The sequence below is a fragment of the Phaethon aethereus genome, assembly GCF_964289735.1.
Source record: "Phaethon aethereus genome assembly, chromosome: 8".
Taxonomy (NCBI): domain Eukaryota; kingdom Metazoa; phylum Chordata; class Aves; order Phaethontiformes; family Phaethontidae; genus Phaethon; species Phaethon aethereus.
This window is the reverse complement of record NC_138584.1, coordinates 32106929-32127363: the sequence shown is the minus strand read 5'-3', so window position 1 is coordinate 32127363 and position 20435 is coordinate 32106929. Positions and strand designations below refer to the sequence as shown.

At 42.2% G+C, this 20435-nt stretch overlaps 1 protein-coding gene across 1 annotated transcript; it reads left to right on the top strand.

Moving 5' to 3' along the window:
• Positions 1–6138: 6138 nt before the first annotated feature.
• TM2D1 (TM2 domain containing 1) lies at positions 6139–19245 on the top strand (the record flags this gene model as incomplete). The annotated part of the gene is made up of 6 exons (XM_082003006.1): positions 6139–6308; positions 7419–7492; positions 9772–9880; positions 14217–14308; positions 17805–17878; positions 19135–19245. The coding sequence occupies exons 1-6, from the start codon at positions 6151–6153 to the stop codon at positions 19243–19245; spliced, it is 618 nt and encodes a 205-aa protein (XP_081859132.1). The 5' UTR covers positions 6139–6150.
• Positions 19246–20435: the final 1190 nt, after the last annotated feature.

Here is a 20435-nt window from a genome sequence, read left to right as displayed (position 1 = left end):
CATTCCTAGGCGATAATTTTGAAGAGTGATCCAAAACACTACGGTTTGTCATGATAAAATCAGTTCACTCACTCCGCATTCAACTTCCTTAGCTCCATTCTCATATTTCTCCAGCCACTTGTTTCTCTTCTTGGTAGACAAAACTGCAAGCCTCAGTTCAAGATGTATGTTACAACTCCCAGTATAATTTTAAGATCAATGAGAAAAACAATTAGTTTCAGAAAGTTTTGTGTTTTCTAACACCAGAAAAAAACCCACACTCCAGCACAGCATTCATCTGGGTTTTTACTGTCTTCACTTTTGAGAGCTGAGCGCAAGCATCATAGAAAGCAGGAAAGTTTCATAAGGTTTTGTATGAAAACCTAAGACTTGGATCTTCTTCAAAAGCAGACTAAGAATAAAGGAATTCCCCCATGCTGATGCCAGCAGAGGTCATCAGAAGAGCTGAAAGGTTTAAGTCTTCCCTTGCCATCAGCCCCCTGCCAGACGCCTGCCACTTGCTCGGAGACACAGGGTGCTCAACCCCGGCACATCCCAGAGCCAGAGGGGAACATGACACCCCTGGCAGTGGCCTGGACAAACACCTGCCCTCTGCAAAGGGCTGCTGAAAGACAAAAATAAAGGTTTTCCTGCTAGAGTCTGGAGGAGGACACAGTTTAGCCAGCAGAGATTCTTCTGGCCATTTCTCCCCACCCACCTAACAACTACAACCGCTTCTGCCCTACGTCCTTCCACTTGGCCTCTGACAACCTCTGTCCTTCCAGGAGACGCATCTGCAGGGAAAGTCCTGCCTCATGGGAGGCTCTCCCCCTCAGCGTGAGTGTAACCTTTGGGGACATTAAACACCAAATATCCTAACGCACAAGTGCTAACTGATGCTACTTTTCAAAGGCTTTCTAACATGGCCAAATCCGAGCAGCCTGCCACAGGAGCAGCCAAGGGTACATCCCAATCCAAAGTCACCTTTCTGCACTAATGCAGTTGTAATTTTTCCTGGCCCTGTTTTCAGGAGTGACTGATATGGTGCATGTCGTCTTCTTCATCAGAGAAATCTCTGTCTTAGAAAATTTCAGCCCAAACAGTTTAAAACTTGATAAAGGGAAAACAGCATTTGGTAGTGTGAACTTAATCCTAAATTGTCCTAACACTGCATCACCTGTAACTTCAGATATTAAAAATTACATAGTTTACATGCCATCAAGTGACTATGTACTGTGAAAAAAACAACACTAGTCTAACACATATTTTGCTGTCCTACATGTTATGCTCAGTTTTCCATCCTGGTAATGTGCAGAAGAATTCAGTTCAACCAAGCTTAGCATGCACAGACCTTTCAGATGAAACCACCAAAACCTGCTGTTCTGTGTAATGCTGCAGCATTAATAAAAAGTGCTACTGAGCACGTGCTGACTGCTCCAGGCACTTGAAAGAAGGAAACAACTGAACAGTGCTATGAGTACCTAAACACAAACACACCATGCATCTCCAGGGTAAAGAGGGTCAAAGATAAATATTGCTAAATATAAAAAAACTACTCCATGGCCAAACTGAGTGTGTCCTGTTGTTACACACGATTAGTGACCACAAGATAAGGAAAGCAAAAAACCTCAAACCTCTGCATCTGTGATTACCAGTCTCCATGCAGATGAAGAGGAGCCTTACTCACTCTCCAGGCATGCTAACTTTTAACAAGCAGAACCTGAATTCCTGCGGACTTCAGCCTCTAGGGAAGCGTTGGTGTGGGTTCCCTGATGTCTAATAGACGGGTGAGCTCACACCAAAGCCATTCTCTGTGGAGCAATAACGTGGTCTCAGAAACCTATTCTCACAAAGCTTGAGGAAAACTTGTTTCTGAGATCTAAATACTGTCATATTCTACTCAAATTAGCCAATAAATCCTATAATTACTATGATAACAGTGTACATGATTAACAAATCACTTCATGGAGAGAAGAGTTGTTAGACCTGGAACCATACTGAATTTCTAAGCTTCAAAAATTTACAAAGAACGTGAAAATAACTGTTTTCTTATTAATCAATCCTTAAATAAAGAAAAAACACTGCTTTGTTTAGAATCTCCACATTGGCAGGCACTGACAGAAAGAGTTGCAAACGGTGTGTTACTTCCCTAGTGCCTCCTCTCCTCGCCCCTACGCAGTCTCTCCAAGCAATGGAAACTGTCTGCACAACACCACGGCGATAAGATGACTCCTGCATCCCAGAGCATCTTTGCCCACCATCAGGGGCCAGGCAGCCCTCCCCAGCTTTTACCGGGGGTGTCAGGGAGCCACCGAGGCCCAAACCTAAAGGTCTTCGAGGTGAGAGTCTCTGGCCAAGTCCAGGCCGGTATCCTGACCATGGCAGTGTTCACATCAGCATACGGGTCAGGCGCTGAGGAAGCAAGACGGTAGGAATGGCTTCTCCCGAGGACCTATGCCACAACCAGGCGCTAGTGCCAGGCAGAGCCTCCACGTCTGAAGAAGGAATTGACCTGCTCCAGAAGAGCCCCTCACAACAAGCGGACTCCACCTGCCAGGAGTCGCCCCCTCCCTAAAACCACAGCTGCCAGCTCCCGCGGCGTCGAGGGCAGCGCGGCCCCCTCAGGGGCACGCCGGCCGCCCCTGCGCCCTTCCCCAGCCCCACCACCTTCGCTACCGAGAGTCTCGCCCACGCCAGTGTTACGGGGCCGGGCGGGGCAGGGCACGGCGGGGGGCCGCCGCGGCGTGGGCACTGCTGAGGCGAAGGGCCGGGCGGCGGGCGGCCGCCGGGGCGGCGGGCGGGATAGCCGCGGCGGGGCCGGGGCGGGCGCGGGGCACCCCGCCGCGCGGTACCTGCGGGCGGGAGGCGGTGGCGGTCGGAGCGGCGCGATGGCCGCCGGCTCTCACCTGGGCGGAAGCGGGAAGCGAGCGCGCCTCACCTGCGGCGCAGGAAGCCGGGGCGGCGCGGCGGGAGAGCCGCCTCCCGGGGGACGGCCGGGCCGCATCCCTCCGGCGGCGGCGGGGGCGGCCCGCAGACCGCGCGGGGAGGCACGTAGCGCCGGGGGAAGCACCGCTGCCGGCAAACACCCCTTCCTGGCCCGGGGACGCCCGCACCGCCGGCGGAGCTGCACTTGAGAGCAGGGGCGAGCCCTCAGGTGTTGTGGAGAAAAGCGGCCGAGCGACCCGAATATGTCTGGAGGCTGGGAGAGGGGCAGGGCATGTCCGTGCTAACTCTGGAGATGGGGCACTGGGGACAGAGCGTATGGAAGCGGGGTCCTGCAGGCCGAGGCCCGGGGCTGAAGCTCATGAACGGCTCGCCCAGTCTGGCCACAGGGACTAGTGGTAGCTGCTCTGTGAAACGCAGAGCTTAAAAGCCAAGCCAATATTTAGATGATCCTGACCTGCAAGTGTGCTTATAAATCACAGGCCTGAAAGACATGCAGAGCAACATGTCCACCAAACTCCCCAGTGAGGGAAAAATGTAGGTGTAGACCTCATAGAAAAGCTTCGTTTGTACTCATTTGCAGTAAATCAGTGTCCAAACATGAATTCAGAGCTCTTTTGAACTCAAATTCCCACAGAGGCCTCAGCAGCACAGCCCCTATACCACTTCCACAGGAGGGAATGGCAAAAGCCATAGGAGGACGGGGACTTGGAGAGAGTTAAGGGACTGTAACGCTTCCCCCACAGAGCACCAAACTGGCAATGCACAACCGCCTCTCACAGCGCTCACCGCAACCAGTGCTGCTCCCGACAGCACTCCGCAACGCAACACATTACCGGTGGCTTTCAAGAGACACGGCGCGTTGCCTGGGATGGCTCGTGTGTGGGAGCAGTGGCTCGAGTCCCTTCAGAGGCAGCTCAAGACGAGGGAATAAAAGCAAAGTTTCCCTTCTGCTAGTCACAAAACACTGAACAGACACCATTTTAGTTGAAGTTAATTGTGGGAGCTGCAGGTGCGTTCTACCTCCAAAACCTGTATGTTAGTCTGTTTTCAGATTTTTTTAAAGATCTATATAAACACACACATAAAGTGTTAAATGAAGCTCTCCAAAAATAATTTTTATTCTGCTACACTGTTTCACTAGCTCATTTGCAACAGATCTTACACTGCTAGTTCCATAGAATAAGAACTACAAAAGGTTTAAAAATTAATTTTACCTCATAACTTAGGGGTGATTTCCCCTCTTCCTAGTGCCTGTTTTGTTTTACTAAGCAATAGCAGTTGCACTAGAGCATGCAACATGCTAAGAACATACAATTTCATCCTCCTTTTTCAAAAATTCAGAGTCCAAATGCTAACTTTTCAGCCCTTGCTCTCAATTTTAATTAATGTAGCGCTTGTGAGAAGTGACAATTTTCTTGACAGTGATGAACAGCAAGTTGTGTATTTATCCATCTGAGAGATGCACTGCAGACAAGAGCCAAGCACTTTTCTCATCAGTGCACCTCAGTCTTGATCTCAGAGGGCTGAGTTCATTATGGAGTGCACTCTGGCCCTGGCCTTTCACTTCCAATTGCTGAAAGGAGTATCAATTTTCATTTGCATACTTTGTCTGCTGAACTCTAGACTGCCAATTTAGTTTATACAAATCTCCCAAAAAGCTGTTAGATGGCAATATTTCACATCACTGGCTGAGCTTTGTCAGCCATCCACACATTTTAAACCCATGTTTTTACTGATTGAATATCTGGGACTGTGACAAACCTTTCATTGGTACTGACAGACCCATATACAAGCCACCATTCAGTCACCAAAATAATGACTAATAAAACTAAAAGACATCCAGAAGGGCTGGGTAATGATGACATTCTCTTATATACTGTCTTGGAGTTTCTTTCAGCCTTTTTAAGCTTCTAGGTCCCTATTTGTTCTTCAGAAAATGCTTCTAGAATGGATGTAAACTTAGGAGAGTAGTGCTGCCTTTCCTGGGTATGTTTACCCTGAACGATCTCACCATCTCCTATCAACAGTCCAGGATCCCCAGCAGTTCATAACTGAAAACTGATGCCCTCAAAACCAAACACTAGAAAAACATGAAATAAGCTTCAAGGATGCGAGAAAAACTTGATCATCACCACAAAATACCTCACAAAAAGCAAATGCTGATTAAGATAAAAGCTTGCCCGCTCCAGGCATTTAGTATTCATTTAAAAAAATAAAAGAAAAAAGCATTTTTTACAATGCCGACAACAATCACAGTTTTATGTGAAAATAAGAGTAACAATTTAAAAATATTTCTTTAACCTGACTGCTGGACACAGTGACAGCACCCAAGGCCCAACCGGCCCACCTGGCTGCCAGGGCACTGCCCCAGCCCGGGTTTACCCCTGGTTCAGCAGGAGGGTTTATGGCAGGCGCCAGCAGGCCGCAGAACGGCACAGCCCATCCCTTTAACCCTACCTGGGCTTTTTAAAAAATTTTTGTAGAAGCCTAGAAAACTCCAGACAGCACCAGGGACATCTACAGGTACCAACACCCAGAGGTAAAACTTCACCTGGTGGGCCAAGGTTACAGCTTCGGTATTTGGAAGAACAGGGAGAGTTCACCTCTCGCCTCCCGGGATGTGCCCTCGCCCAGCCCGGCCTCGCCCGGCCCGGCCTGCCCACCGCTCCCGGCGTCCCCCGGTCCAAGGCGCCGGGGCTCTTCCGGCTGCGGGTGACTCGCCCCCTCGCCGTGCCAACTTTGGAGGATGGCCGCAGCTCGCCTCTGCCGCCGCCAAGAGAGCCGCTTAACGCCTCTCCCCGCCGGCTCCACGCCGCCCGACGGCCAAAACCGAGGCGGAGCTCCTCATGGCCGACATCTTAAGTAAGGGCAAGTGAGAGCCGGCCGTCCCGCCAGGTGCTGGTGACGGCCGCAGGCATCTTTACTCAGGGCATGAGCTGTCCGGGCTCCCCGCCGGGCTAATGAGCGCCATCTTGAGTAGGGGCACGCTCTTTCCTCAGCAGTGACTATTAGCTGCCTCAGGAGCCATATTTGCTGAGGTCACACATCCCCCCCACCCCCCCCCCCCCCGAAACAAAAATGACAAAACAGCCCACGAATAACTCGTAGGGCCGCCACTCCGCCTCTCCCCACAGGCAAGGCGGCCTCTCCCCGCGACGGGGCCCGCTCCTCCCCGCGGCGCCGCCGGGGCCGGCGAGTCAGCTGACGGCAGCGGCGGTTTCCATCATGGCCGCCCGGCCGGAGCGGCTGCTGGCGGGACTGGGGAGGCGGAGAGGCGCGGTGGAGGCCTGGACCCTGCTTCTCCTCTGGTTCGCCGGTGCAGCCGCGGGAGGAGCGGCGGGCACGGAGCCGCCGCTCAAGTGCGACGAGCTGAGGCTGGGGCAATATCCTGAGCGCGGCTGGGGCCGGGGCGGCGGGGGCTCGGTTGCTATGGCGATGGGGCCCGGGAGGGCGGAGGGGCCGGCGGCGCCTCGCCCCAGTCCCGGCTTGCCTGAGCCGGGGCCGCGTCTCCAGCTGCCTCGGGCGGAGGGGAAGGGGAAGGTGGAGGGTGTGAGGTGCCTGGCAGGGAGGGGGAGCCCCTGGGTGTCAGAGAAAGCCTCGGGTCAGGAGCCCCGGGGGGGTCTCTGCTGGAGGGAGCCGTAGAGGGTACGTTTGCGGCGGCGTAGGCTTATTTTGGGGGTGGTACAGTGCGTGCCTGTATGCAGGTTTGGGTGTCTGATTTTCAAAGAGAAAAGTCCCATGGGATGGGAGACCCCTCCTCCCCACCCCTCCACCTTCTTATTTTTTGCAGGACGCGCGGTGGCTTTGCAAAATGCCGAGTCTTCCCCCACAGTCAGAAGGAGCCGGGCGCAGGTGTTACAGACTAGCTGCGAGGCTCCTGGCTCTCTAAAGGCATGTCAGGCCTTCCCCAGAAAGTGTTTGTTGATGGTAGCTGACGGCTATTGATGTAGCTGCAGATCAAAAGTGTCAGGAAAGCAAATCTTGGAAAAGTTAACTTCATCTCCTGCTCTTAGTTGGCTGTGGGAGCTCAGACCTCTGGAAATAAGTTCCTGCTCAGTTTTTTTTTTCTAGTTCAAATTCCTGGCGTTTCAGATGTTAATTTTTAGGTGTTCTTTGAATTTGGTACGTTACTGTAAATTAAATCATCTCAACCAAATGCCTCAATTTAAAGATACTCTGATATTGAAATAAGGGAAGACGACTAGATTAGCCGTGCTGTCTTGTTGCCTTCAAATACAGAGGCCATGACTGATAAATACTGTAGTTCCTTTAGGTAGTGCTGACTGCAGCACTAATTAAATGTGGAGCTTATGCGATATATTGGTGTATTAAATTGGATTAGCAGATTTGCTGTATGGTAATGTGCTGGTCCTATTTTGGGGGATGGATGGGAAGGAAAACTAACATCAAGGTGCATCTTAAATCCTCAGGGTTTAACTGCTAAACCTGTTGTAGTGTTTCTTATGAAAAATGTTTTCCTCAATTACCTGAACATATATGTGCGATGAGCCTAAAATAGATAATAGTACACAAGAACCAATGAATTGTACAAATCACACAGCATATGGTAAGGATTTCTAACTTATATTGACAGTAGCTACATTTTCCAAGGAAATGTTCAATTTATGCATTTGTGTATCTGCTCGATGAGCTTTATAAAACATGGGATTAGTAATATCATTAGTATGAAAGCCTAAAACACTTGTGTAGATTGGATGCTTTACTAAAAATGAATAAATACATTGCCTCTGATTGGTACATTTGTAAGTGAGGTTTCTGGTAAATCTCTTCAATGTATGTTATATCCTCTAGGCTCTGTCCTGCACTGCTGTGATTAAAACAAACCATTCCTGTCATACTGATTTTGCATATACTTATTAGAAGAACTGACATGTGACAGCACTGCCTTCAAGATCTTCTATTTTTCTAAATTTTTTTAGGAAATATGGGGACTTCCATCATCAGGAGTTTTCAGTGCCATGACGCTCTGTTTTGAAAGCACTTACATTTATTTTGATGTTAAGTTCTGATGTCCCTTGGAGTACAACAGAAAAATGCTTAAATTGATCACTTGGTTTACACCATATGTTTTAGCTTTTCTGATGTTCTCAGGCATTGAAATAAGTAGCCAATGACAAAATGACAGTTTTGCTTTATGTGTCCTCATGATTAAAATACATGTGTATGCTTGTTGTCTTTCATATTACGTCTTCCATAAATGCTGAATAATTTTCTTCACTGGGGTGCTCAGGGATAGTGAAGGTTTTCCAAGTACTTCAGAGATTGGATGAAAGTACTATCCAAAGTGGATCCTTTTTAAAGTTATGCAGTCCTTTACATCATCTTTGATATCATGTACCTGATTATGAACATCCAGTCAGTGAGCAGAAAGCATATTCTGTAGTGAGAGATTGATCAGAACTCAAATTGTTAGTTGTCTAACCAGTTACCATGTGATTGTATTTAATACATTACACATTTGAACAGGATAAGCTTCAGAGTAGGGAAAGCTGCTGAATTAATTAGTGTTGTTTTCTGTGTCTGTATAGAGTATTTTACACACAGAGCAGTTTTTAGATTGTCCCCACAGCATTTGAGTCGCTTCCTGTTTCAGTAGTATCTAAGTAATAAAAACTTAATCTTCTGGATCATGCTTGAGGCACTGCAGTTTCTGAACGTCTTTCTGGGATCCATCACCCAAACAAACAGGGATTTAATTGAAAGCATCCAAGGAGTCTCATTGAGTAGCAAATTCCAAGTCTTACAGGCATGACATTGACAGAAAAACTGTGGCCTTTCCTGTATCAGTATATTTAAACTGCTATGTGTTTCTTCTAAGTAAAAGAAAGCGCTGCTTTCTTTGCTTAACCTTTTTACACGAAAGAATGTAGTTCTTTGTCTTAGACTAGGCACATTGATGAATAACATCCATGTAGGACTTCATAGCAGTTAAGTCCAGACATTGCTCATATTTTTTGGCTATTGTGGATACTGACAGCCTGAAATTATTATTTTTTTTCTGTTTTGGTCCCTATGCAATATTGATAGATATTTTTTAAAAAATCGAATTCCTAGTTTTCTTGCCTGTAGGTATTATTGGAAAATCTGGAAAGAAATGTTGAACCTTGCTTGTGTTTTGTTGGAGCCAACCAACAGGACTCACAAATACTGAAAATTGATAGAAAGTGGGTAAAGGACTGGCATTTTTCCCTTTAAAACAACAGACTTCAACATTGGAGAATGACTAATGTTCTGGTAATATATTGCAAACTTTTAGCAAATGTCACTTTCTGCTCTGATTTCCACTTCGCTTCTCTTAAGAGTCAAGCCTTAGCTTAGAATAATAGAATGACTTGCATTGAAAGAGGCTTCAGGCAGTCATATAGTCCAACCTCCTACTCAAAGCAGTATTGGTATTGAATTCAGACCAGGTTGCTCAGGGCTTTGTGCAGTCAGAACTTGAAAACCTCTAAGGATGGTGATGGCACCAGCTCTCTGTTCCAATATTTGATTGTTCTTACGATGAAAATGTTTTCTGGTATGTCAGGTTCAGATTTCACATTGACTTATAACGGAGCCAAAATTGAAATTACAACAAAATTAGGGCAACAATTAGGTTTGTATATTTTGCTTAATATGTATCATTCAAAAAGACAAATTAGTCATAGGACTGGCTTAAAAAATACTTATTTTTTAGAAAGTAATGTGTCTGTGTGTACTGTGCTGCATATCAAGACTGTTGCACAGTATAACTTCATTTGTGTATTTCACTTGTATCTTGTCAAAAAACTGCTACAGTACCCAATCAGTTACTGCTTAATTTCAGATAGTTTTTTTTGTCCTCAGTTCAATGTCTGCCAGCACCAAATATTACTTGCAAAGATCACCTTGGCATAGAAAAAGTCTTTACGGGACATGAAGTTGGATTTTACAAGCCTATTGCATGTCGCAATGTGTAAGTACACCTTTTTTTTTGGTAATAATTTGTCTTTGCTTTCACACTGAAGTTTTTCTAAAATAGTGTGATGTGTTGACAGAAGGAAAAAGAGAAGTAGGTAGAATTGGACACGTTGCCCAGTAGTTGAATAAACACTATAAGTAGTATAAGGATGCAGTGTGCATCTTTATAAGTAAATCTGTCTCAGCCATGGACACTTTTTTCTTTGTTTAGTTGTGTTTGTGTCTTTGCTTCACCTTAGTATTTTACCTTTGCTTTACTTAGTACTTTACCCTGGCAAAAATTTGCCCCAAATGCGAAGGCAGCATTTCACATATGCTTAAAAGCCGCACAGCTGCTGAAAGGAGCTGTCTGGGGACACCTCTCCATCCCTTTCCCTGACGTACCCCGCTGTATACTGAATCAGGGAACTGATCTGGGTTTGAACTAAATTGGATCAGTTCCTCGATTTGAATCACAGTACAGTCGCTTCACGTGCTTGTGCCAGCAGAAGGATGAGGGCAACTCAAGGATAAGGGAGAGTGGAGAAAGGAGGACTGGACTGGGCTGCGTTGTTCAGTGGCAATACAGGTTCTTGCCAGTTTAAAGTGTGCCAATAGCTTAAAATTTAGCTGCAGCTTAAGTTGTAGCTTGGATGAATACTGGGAGAGTTTAAGTCTCTTTCCAGTTCCTCAGAACATCTCTTCTAGAGGAACTGTTCTCAATTTTTAAACAACCTTTGTATTTAATCAAGTCCTCTATGTCTTTTAAGAGCCCGTTTCTGAAACGTGAAAACGATGGACGTAGTTTTTCTACAGCGTGTTGTGAGCAATGGAGAGCTCTGGATGCCAATAAATGTTCCAACTGGCCAGTGCTAATGATCAGCGAACACCTGTCAGTACCATTTGTTTCTCCTTTTTGTGGGATTCACGCAGGAGCCTTTTTCTTTTGTCCTGCTGGAATCATTGGAAATTAAAACTCCAGTAATATTCGCTGGGTATTCCATATCACACTAGTGGGCAAATAACTCTGATATGATACTTACGGCTCAGTAATTTGCCTAACTCAGAAGTACAGCTCTGCCTCTTAGCTTGGTAAATATTTTCCCTGTATTTAGTCTTCTCAACAGTCAAAGCTCAGCAAATTGAAGAAAACATATTATTACATCTAATCAAATTTAAATGATAGCAAACTAGAATTCAGTCACATTTTTGTCCAAAAACAATTGCGTTTCAGTCCCATCTGTGATGGGGACTGAGAATAAGATGAGCTATACTAGTTCAATAAAACTGCTTCTTCTCTGGAGTAGACAGTAATTCTTACATTTGGAGTTTTTTGTATACATATATTTTTGGTTTAATATATTTTCTAGAAACATTTTTTAAATGTAGTTTTTCTTTACATTTATTAATTAAAAAACCAAATCTATGTAGGCAGAAAAATGTCATCCTTCTTATGATGTCTATTACTTGATCATGACCATTATTTATGATGAAATAATCAATGGTTACACTACCAAAAGAACTTGCTGTGGCTTTTCCAGTCCCATGACTGTTAGTATGGTGGAAGGGGAAGAGGACACTTTGTGGGCTTGCCGAAAACTGCAATAAAATACAACTGTGAATGTAGAAAGACTTACACAAGCACGCCCTTGATAAAGCCCAAAGCCAGTTAAAATGGCAGCAAGATTAATATTACCATCCTTCATATGTACACTTTTTTAAAAAGTTATCTAATCACTTACTGTTATATGGGCCTTTTATAAGGCATTTTGAATGTTACCTAAATGTTAGAAACATTATTTTGAGCAGGAATCTCCAGCTTGATATTACAACAATAGGCCTGCCCTTTCTATTGCTTCTTGGAGATTTTCCAGCATCTTATCTGAGTTTTGATGGAAACTGTAACTGTCTTCTGGCAGAAATAATTGCACATCATTTAACCAGAAAATTCGTTTGAGAAGGCATCTTCCCATGCAGGATTGCCCTAGCATGGGGACAACAGGTTAATCTCTATCCCTAGCATTTAGAAGGAGCAAATCAGCAAGTTGTCCTTAGCCTAAACTGTAATTTAACAACAGTCCAGATAACAGTTCTGGGATTCAGTTATTTTAGAGCAAGACCAGGAGATGTTGTATGTTTGTGTAAGTGGATGTGTTCAAGTTGCTCCTAGTATTAGTTCCAGGAAAAGCTTGTAAGTGCTGATAAGGTTGCTCCAGCAAAGAAGTACTGGGAGTCAGGATTGCTTTGGTTTTGTTTTAAATTGATGTTTTGGAAGTAGATGTTTTGCTAAATTCTAGAATTCCCCAGATTGGCGCTCTGTCATGTATTTGGCTCAATATGGGCAGGCCCTGATGCTGCAGACTTGAAATGTCCATTGCTGAAGTACTGTCGTTCCAGGCAAGGAATCCATCAAAGGGTAGTCTGTGAAATTCATGAAGTTGAGTGTGGACAGGTCTTTGAGCAGTGCTAAGAGACACTGAAAGAGCACAGAAACCACTGTGACCTACAGCAGTACCTGCATATTATCAACTGATGTGGGACAGCTGGAAGAACAAGTTTTTAACATAGCAGCTGGAAGAAACGTGTGCAGAAAAACAAAGATTGGATGAGGCTGAGAAGCAAGAAAAAATTCAGAAGAGCAACTGAAAAGAAATTGCATCTTTTACCCAATTGTAGACATTCTTTTAGGTGCCTGGGATGTGTTATTTTCCTAGTTGTTGGTTTAGTCTTCAGTGCATGGCTTTATCTGTAAGAGTGAGTAAGGCAAAGGAAATACAAGAGTGGAAGCAGCCTTGTGAAAGTGTTAACGTGCTTCCATTTTATACTAGATTTCTTCTGCCCATCAGTTTGATGTTGGCTAGGTTGCAGACTGTTCTGCTTTTAAAAGCATCTCAATGCATAGGCAAGTGCTCAGTTTATTACTGGTTTTAATCAGGAGTATCTCAAATTCTGCTGTGTTCCCACCTTTTATGTAAGAGCTCTTTTTATGCTTCAGTGTCCTTGGAGGGTTGTTGACACTTTGTAGTTGATAAAGTGTCCTACAGTTTACCTCAACTTTTAAATAAAACCATTAGTGTTCTTTACAGTGGAAACAAGGCAGTTCTAAAGATGATAATTTACGTTACATTAGGTACCAAGAACACCCAGTATGTTCTGTGTTGCTAATAAGTGCTAAGTAACAAATATTGAGGTAAGAGTCATGATTTAATCACTTAATGTTGCCATTAAGTTTTAAAGTCAGTAAGTCTAGATAATAAGCAAAAAGGTAGATCTTTATTTGGCATTGGAAGTGCTTAATAAAGGTGCTTGGACCTTTCTTAGCTACTGTCTTTGTGAAACTCTATGTTTTATTCAACTGTCAACCAAGGGTTTAATTTGGGCTTATTAAGTAATTGCTGGCACATAGTAGTGCATGTATCAAAACAGTGAATTATTGAATATTTTTTGAGTTCTAATTACATTTGGGTTTGCTTCTCTTTTCAGAAGCTAGCCATTGGCCAATGCAGCAAAGGATGCAGGAAGTTCTAGTATTGATAGCCATATGTTTCTAGATCACTTATTAGTGTAAATTTCACACGAGCAATGACTGAAAGTTACGAGTGGTTAAGTGGCCACATCGCTCCGGCTGGTGGCAAGAATGGTGCCAATTAGTATAAATCACAAAAAGTCTGTTGTATCTGTGTATTTTGTATGACTAACCATGGGATGCTTAACTTCAGGGTACCTCTCTACCGCTGTACCTCTTTGTACCGTCAACAGTTCTTTTCATTTGAGAGTCTGTGCCTTTAGAGTGTAGTAAATGGATACATGACTTACCCTTTTTGTTGAAACCTTCCTGCAGCTTCTTCAACCAGTGGCCATGGTTCATTTCTCCTTCAGATCTCATTGCAATTACTGTCTCTGCTGACATCTCACCTGTCTATCCTGTTCCTTTCGATTTGGCTGCATGTGAGACTAATGCCTACAGACAGTATGCATACACCTCTTAGCTTTCTAGGGTTGTCTCAGTAGGGCTGAACTGTTAGGAAGTGCTCTGTAAAACTGGGAATCTGATCAGAAACTGAATTGTGTCTCTCTTGACAAGAAATCATAATTTAGTTTCAGAATCATCTGTATTCTGGAAGAGTATACTTGAGTTGCAACAGCTGAGGTTGCATTATGGAGGTTGCCTACCCAGTTTAAAAGTTTAATGTTATCAATTCTGTGTCCGTTAATTGAAGATAAATAACAAGTTTGTTGTTTGGGTTTTTTTAAACTGAAGCAGCAGGCAAATGAGTTGCTATTTCAATTCTCAAAAGTACAAGTAAATATATTTTGTAGTCATTGTCTACATTATTCGTTTCTTTTGGCAGAAATGGATACTCCTACAAAGTGGCAGTGGCTCTGTCCTTATTTCTTGGATGGTTGGGAGCAGATAGATTTTATCTAGGCTATCCTGCATTAGGTAAGTTTATTTGTTATTTTTTCTTTGAGGTAAAGCTTATTGTTATGACCAAGTTGTATGTGTATACTTATTATTTTGAGTAATGAAGGCTGACAGTCATAGTTTTAATATTTACAACTATAGAATCCTTACTTTATTGTCAAGTAAGATAAAATTCTCTATTATCCTTAGCCTGCTATTCTGTTGGAGTGAGTGGTGACAAATGCATATATAGTTGTCCAACAGATAAAATCCTAATAAGCAAACATAATTATTGCTATTCATAGTTTTCCTTTAGGTTTGCTTTGATTGGTGTTTACCACAGCATTCTTTGGGAGGTAGTAAAACAGAAGTGGTTTTGACTCATGTGCCAGCTATTTAAATGATGCTTGATTTTACCAGGAAAATAATGGACAAACTTTACAGTAAACCTAGTGTTTTGGGATATGGAATTTATTCTGGCAAATGCATACTTTCAAGATAGCTCATAGTATTAACAACAGTTCTGCAGAAGCTGGGACCTTTAATAAAGACCTACGTCTGGTTAGTGTTTTTAGGACCTGATTCCCAGGGTGATGGTGTCATTCGCTTTTAAATAATTATAATTAAATAAATTAGTATGTTAGAACTATCACTGGCTTTGTTTGTGAGCTGGACAAATGGAGTAAATTTAAGTCTAGATAGCATGGATCAATGAATTGGAAAAAGCTATACATGTTACTGTCACTTTAGGTAGGAATTTTGAGTTTCTGTCCATTAAATGCAAACCCTTGTTTCTTTAATAACATTATATGTCCTTCTCGATAATATTGTGTTAGCATCTGTGCCTTTTTTTACCGTGAGATTCTATAATTAGCACTTACTTTGTCCATACAAGATATGTTTTTGGAAGCAGTCAATGAGATGCACCTTTTTGTTATACCATTGGGTTTGGAATAATAATTTGCAGTAATTAATTTGTAATATATTGTAGTCATATAGATTTATAACTCATCCATTCTTACATAGAAGTTCTTTACGGTTCATGCTTGTTAACCCTACTGGAATATACTGTAGCCAGTAACCAAAGTTAAAAGACTTAAAATTAAACTCTTCCAAAGTCAAGTTTTCAAGCTTTTGAAAGGTAAAGAAGAAAAAACCAAAAAGGTAAAAGTAGAAATGAAAAAAAGAATAAAAATCAATAAATTGGATTCCTTGGCAATGGTTGATTGGGGATTTTTTAGGTCATCCATGCCTTGGCAAAAAAATGGTAAAGAAAGGTAATAGCATTGAAATATTTTGTGCAAGTGTAGTGAAGACTGTAAATGCTCTTTGGTTTCTTTTTTTCCTTCTCTTTTGCTTAAAGAGAGCACAAATACAAACAAGATATTGAATATGGAGAAACAGGAAGGCAACCTCTTCCTCTCCCCCACACTCTGAACTAAACTATAAGTTATTACTGCGTAAGAGCACTATTTTTTCCCTTCATGCATTAGAGCCATTTATTTTCTCAGTGTGATCTGCTTTGGGGAGGGAAGTGAGGAGGAAGAAAAAAATCCACTTTACCCTGCACTCCAGAAACATATGCCAGGTTCAGAAACAGTTCTCTACATCCAGTAACATAATGGAGCCACCAGTTCCTCAAGTAAACTGGAGCTGCTGCTGGAACCAGCAATGGTAAGAGAACTGCTGGGTTCCTAAAGTGCCAACTGGCAGTGAGGTTCAGGACCAGAGCTTGAGAGGAGATGGTATAAGGAGCGTCACAAATAAGTATCTTAAATGGTGACTGCATTTGATGCAGGCAATAACAAAGTAAACTGTTCACCAGAGTTTGACATTATTTAATTGTCTTAACTGTTGTTTCCTAAGGCTAACATTTCTTTAGCTGTCTGTTTCCCTTATGTTTTGCTACGCTACTGCTAGTACTGGTACCCAGGCTGACTATGTCTGGCTGCTGCAAGTCTCATGCATCAGCCACTGGGAGCAAGTTGTTTTAAAAAATGATGCACTTTTTGCACATTTAAGTGGCATCACTTGTAATATGCACATAGGCTTTTCCTCTAATCAGCTGAAAGCCTGTCCTGCTACTACTCTTTCATCTTTGTGGTCATTATTTGCCCTGTTCTCTCGGGCTACTGTGTTGTTCCATGGAGAGATTATAAACTGTCTCCCTGGAGTTTATAAATCAGGCTAGTTTCATCTTGTCAACTATGGGAGCTATATCCAGACAGTGGGATGCTCTTCCTGCAGCATGCATGCAGTTACTCCCCCACTCTCCTCCACATGCAGCCTCATAAACAGGGCATGGGGGAGAGGAGGTGGTATGCAGGACAGATTGCCACTTCTGAGAGGCGGGGAGCGCAGAGGAGGAGGTGGAGGTCAGGAGACCTTCAAGTGTTTGACCGAGAGCAGGCTCGCTCTTTGGAAAACAGTTGTGTGGTTTTACTGGCAGGTATTACGCAGCATAGCACAACTTGCGGCTGTGGGAAGAGGTGCTCTGGGATGCCACGCTGGGTGATGCTATCAGCGTGCTTTCTCTCTTGCCTCAGAAGTGTGCTGGCCCCTGTAAGCACAGTAAGGATCTGCTTTTTATCAGGGAACTGTGTTTTCCCTGTACAGCGTAGCCTACAACTGACTTAAATGCAGCAGATACGCGTTTCTCTTCATACTGTCTATACCTGGGTAAGGAGCCAAACGTCTTCATGATGAGGATCTCATTCTCAAAATAACCTAGATGTTTGCCTAGCTCAGCTGAAGTATTACTTACAGTATAGATAGTACTCATTGTATTATATTCATTGTATAAGAAACTACTGATATTAAAAAAAAAAAAAGATTTTAAGACAGTCTCCTTCTTCTGAAGGCATTTTCCAAATAAAGTCAGCCTTGCATGGCAAGTTCCAATGAAACATTTATCTGTTAGTTGCTATTCCCATATATTTTCTATTAATCTTTTATTTATTCATACAAAAAATAACATTTCTGAATACTGGTTAAAAAGAAGTGTTTATATATGTGTGTGTATATATTCAAAATAAATTCCTATTTCAGCAAAAATATAAAAATGATGCAAAGGATTGTTCTCCAAAGTAGCATGTTCTGAAAATCAAATCAGTATGTGCTGCAACTCTTGAGATGGTAGAAAGCCTCTTTCTATTCATAAGTAAATTTTGCAGCTCAAGTTGGGATTTTTTTCTGGCTGTGCCTCAGTCAAAGAAAGGAAAATTTCCAGTAACTTGGTTATCAACTTTTGCCTTTCCTTTTCTAAGAATATTTATCTGTTAAAAAAAAAATTGTTTAATATCTTTAAAGTGTATTCAGGATGTAGAAATATGAATATACAGTTTGATTTTTTTCCCCCGATAATTAAAGATCTTTAACTTCAGGTCTGTTTCTGTATGTGTGGGGGGTTTTGGTTTTTTGGTTTTATTTTTTTCATGGGATGGGGAGAGAGTTGTGATGTGATTGCTGCCAGAAACCTGTGAACTTCATAGTGACTGGCTTAAAGCTACAGTTAAATTTTATTTTCCTTTTTTAGGTTTGTTAAAGTTCTGCACTGTAGGATTTTGTGGAATTGGTAGCCTAATTGATTTCATACTTATTTCAATGCAGGTAAGTCAGGGCTTTCAAAGCCTTTTCAGGAAAAAAATCTGTGTTTGTTAAAGCTCTGATTTGATTGCTAATTCTTTGTTAGCATTTTAGCCTTAAGAACCTTTGTGTATTGAAAAATAAAGGCATTTATTTTAGCTCTGTTTGTAGATTGATGTTGTAGAATATGGATACAAAATATCAATGTATTTGTTGTTTGAATTAAAAATTAGATTAGCTACCTATGAATAGTCGTAGTGAAAAGCTTGAAAGCTGTAACACCATAAATTCACTTTGTCAGAACCTATGAGCTCTTTATGCGACACAGAGTGTTGAACTTTGCATGAGATATTCTGCTGTTTCCAGAATCCTGAAGTTTGGTGTTTGCATGTGCTTCATACTAATGGAGCCCATCATCTGGAGTGTCCATGCAGTGTGCAGGAGAGAAGACATTGCCACTTTTTTTTTCTGCCTCTCCTCCAAATACAAGTCCCATATCACCTGAGAGCTGTGACTGTAGGATTCATGATGGTTAAATCCCCAGCTGGGGTGACATCTTGTGACATCATAAAATTTCCAAGTTGTCTTATTCTGCAGTGCATCCATTTAGCATGAATTACAAATTGCCTATGATGAACTTAAAATGCATTGTGGATATAGAAATTGTTTTTATGGGTTTATAGAAAAATATTTTTAAAGTATACATCTTTGTATACAAGTCTCTTAAAGTATACGCATTCTCAAATTCCTTTCTGTGCTATCACAGTGATCTTGCCTCAGATCACTTACAGATACAGTTGAGAGTATCTTTCATCTCTCCTTATTCATCTCCCTGGTGACTCCACATTAAATTAGCATTTCCAGAAAAAAAAAGCCATGATCTTCTCTCCTTCTCTCCATTCCTTACCTGTGCAGTATTTCAAAGATACTTGTCATCAACCTAATGCTCTCCTGCGTACCCTCCTTTGTTCAAGAAAAGTGGTTTGGAACCCACTCATTTGTTAGCCTGATTTTGTGACTCAAATCCTTATCGGCTTAACCTAGTACCAGCGCCTGGCTGTGTAATTTGGTTGATTAGAAGCCCTAGGGAAATGTTCCTTCTGAGACAGTGCTCACTAAAATAGTTAAACTACAGCATAACTTCAAAATAAATCTAGTTTCTGTTTGACTAATTAAGCATGACTAATTTTATGATGGGAAAATTAGCAGTAATTGAGACATGAGCGCAAAGTGTATATTTCACATCATATTGCAAAGTCTTCGTTCTTCTTCTCTTGTAGATCGTTGGACCTTCCGATGGCTCTAGTTACATTATAGATTACTATGGAGCAAGGCTTACGCGGCTCACTATTACCAATGCAACATTCAGGAAAATGCAGACCTATCCTTAACCCTGGCAGTAAGTGTCACAAACGCATAGGTGCATTTTATTTTTACAGATGGATCCAGTTGTCCACTGAAATTGCTGATGACTTACTAATTAGCTTCATCAGAGCTGAATATTAAATATACATTGAACAAAGATGATAAAATATGAAAATTCCTCAAGTGAATCAGTACGTCAAAGGCGCCAAGTTTCTTTGCGACTGCTCTATTTCTGTGAGCACATAGTTTTTTGCTAAGTGGTACTGTTTGTGAAATGTGCAGACTTTCACAGTTTGCACTGATGTTGTTCTGTGTCTGTAAGTATAATTTAAAGTGCTGTTATAGAGGGGTGGAGAAAGAGTTGTTCAGAGTGACTTATGCTGGTCTTTAGTCCATTGAAATTGATGAGAGTTTTAGCATGGATGGGCCAGGATTACACTTGGGGTCTGTTTTCATAACTATGTGTAGCAGTTTGTAAATGAACTTAAATATCCCAAGCCATAGAAACTGCCTTTCTTTCTCCCCTGTTAGTTAAAATCCAGATGGCCCTAAGTCTTGTGCTGGTGTATCCTGTGAAATTCCATTAATTTAAATAATCATTTCTGTAAAGCTTAAAGACAAATTTTTGGCCAAGTTGCAAAATTTGGTCATTGCTGATCAACAGTAGAAATACGGATGCATAAAAAATAGAACTGTAGATGACACATCAGAAAAAGGAGGGTGGATGTTGGGGTGCCCTGAAGTTAGAATAGGAATGAATAATTTTGCTTATTTTGATTTTTTTTTTTCCTCCCTTGCAACCATCCACAGTGAAATACATACCTTCTTTTTCTGAAAAGAAATTGGTGTTTGTGTTTTACAGCTGCAGAATGTCAAAAAAGTGAATTCTTTGTATTAAGAAAGCCCTTAAAAAGTTCTTCTTTTAGATCAGTTGTGTTTCAGTGAAATAAATTCTGTGTCCTTCAAAGCTGTTTGACCAAAGCCTTTAGGACAACCAATATTTACTTAGATGTTCCTTGATAGAAAAGTGTATACATACAGAGACAGAAAACATGTCAACAGAATCTTCATGTTATTTGACCAATTTTAAGCATTCCTTTCACCTTTCAATGAAAACTGGCAGTAACTGAGTGAGAGTGAGAGATCTGCGTGATACAAACTTCAGTGTAGATTTTCTCAAAAATCTGGGCTGTATTGTCTTTCAGATGAAACTTTC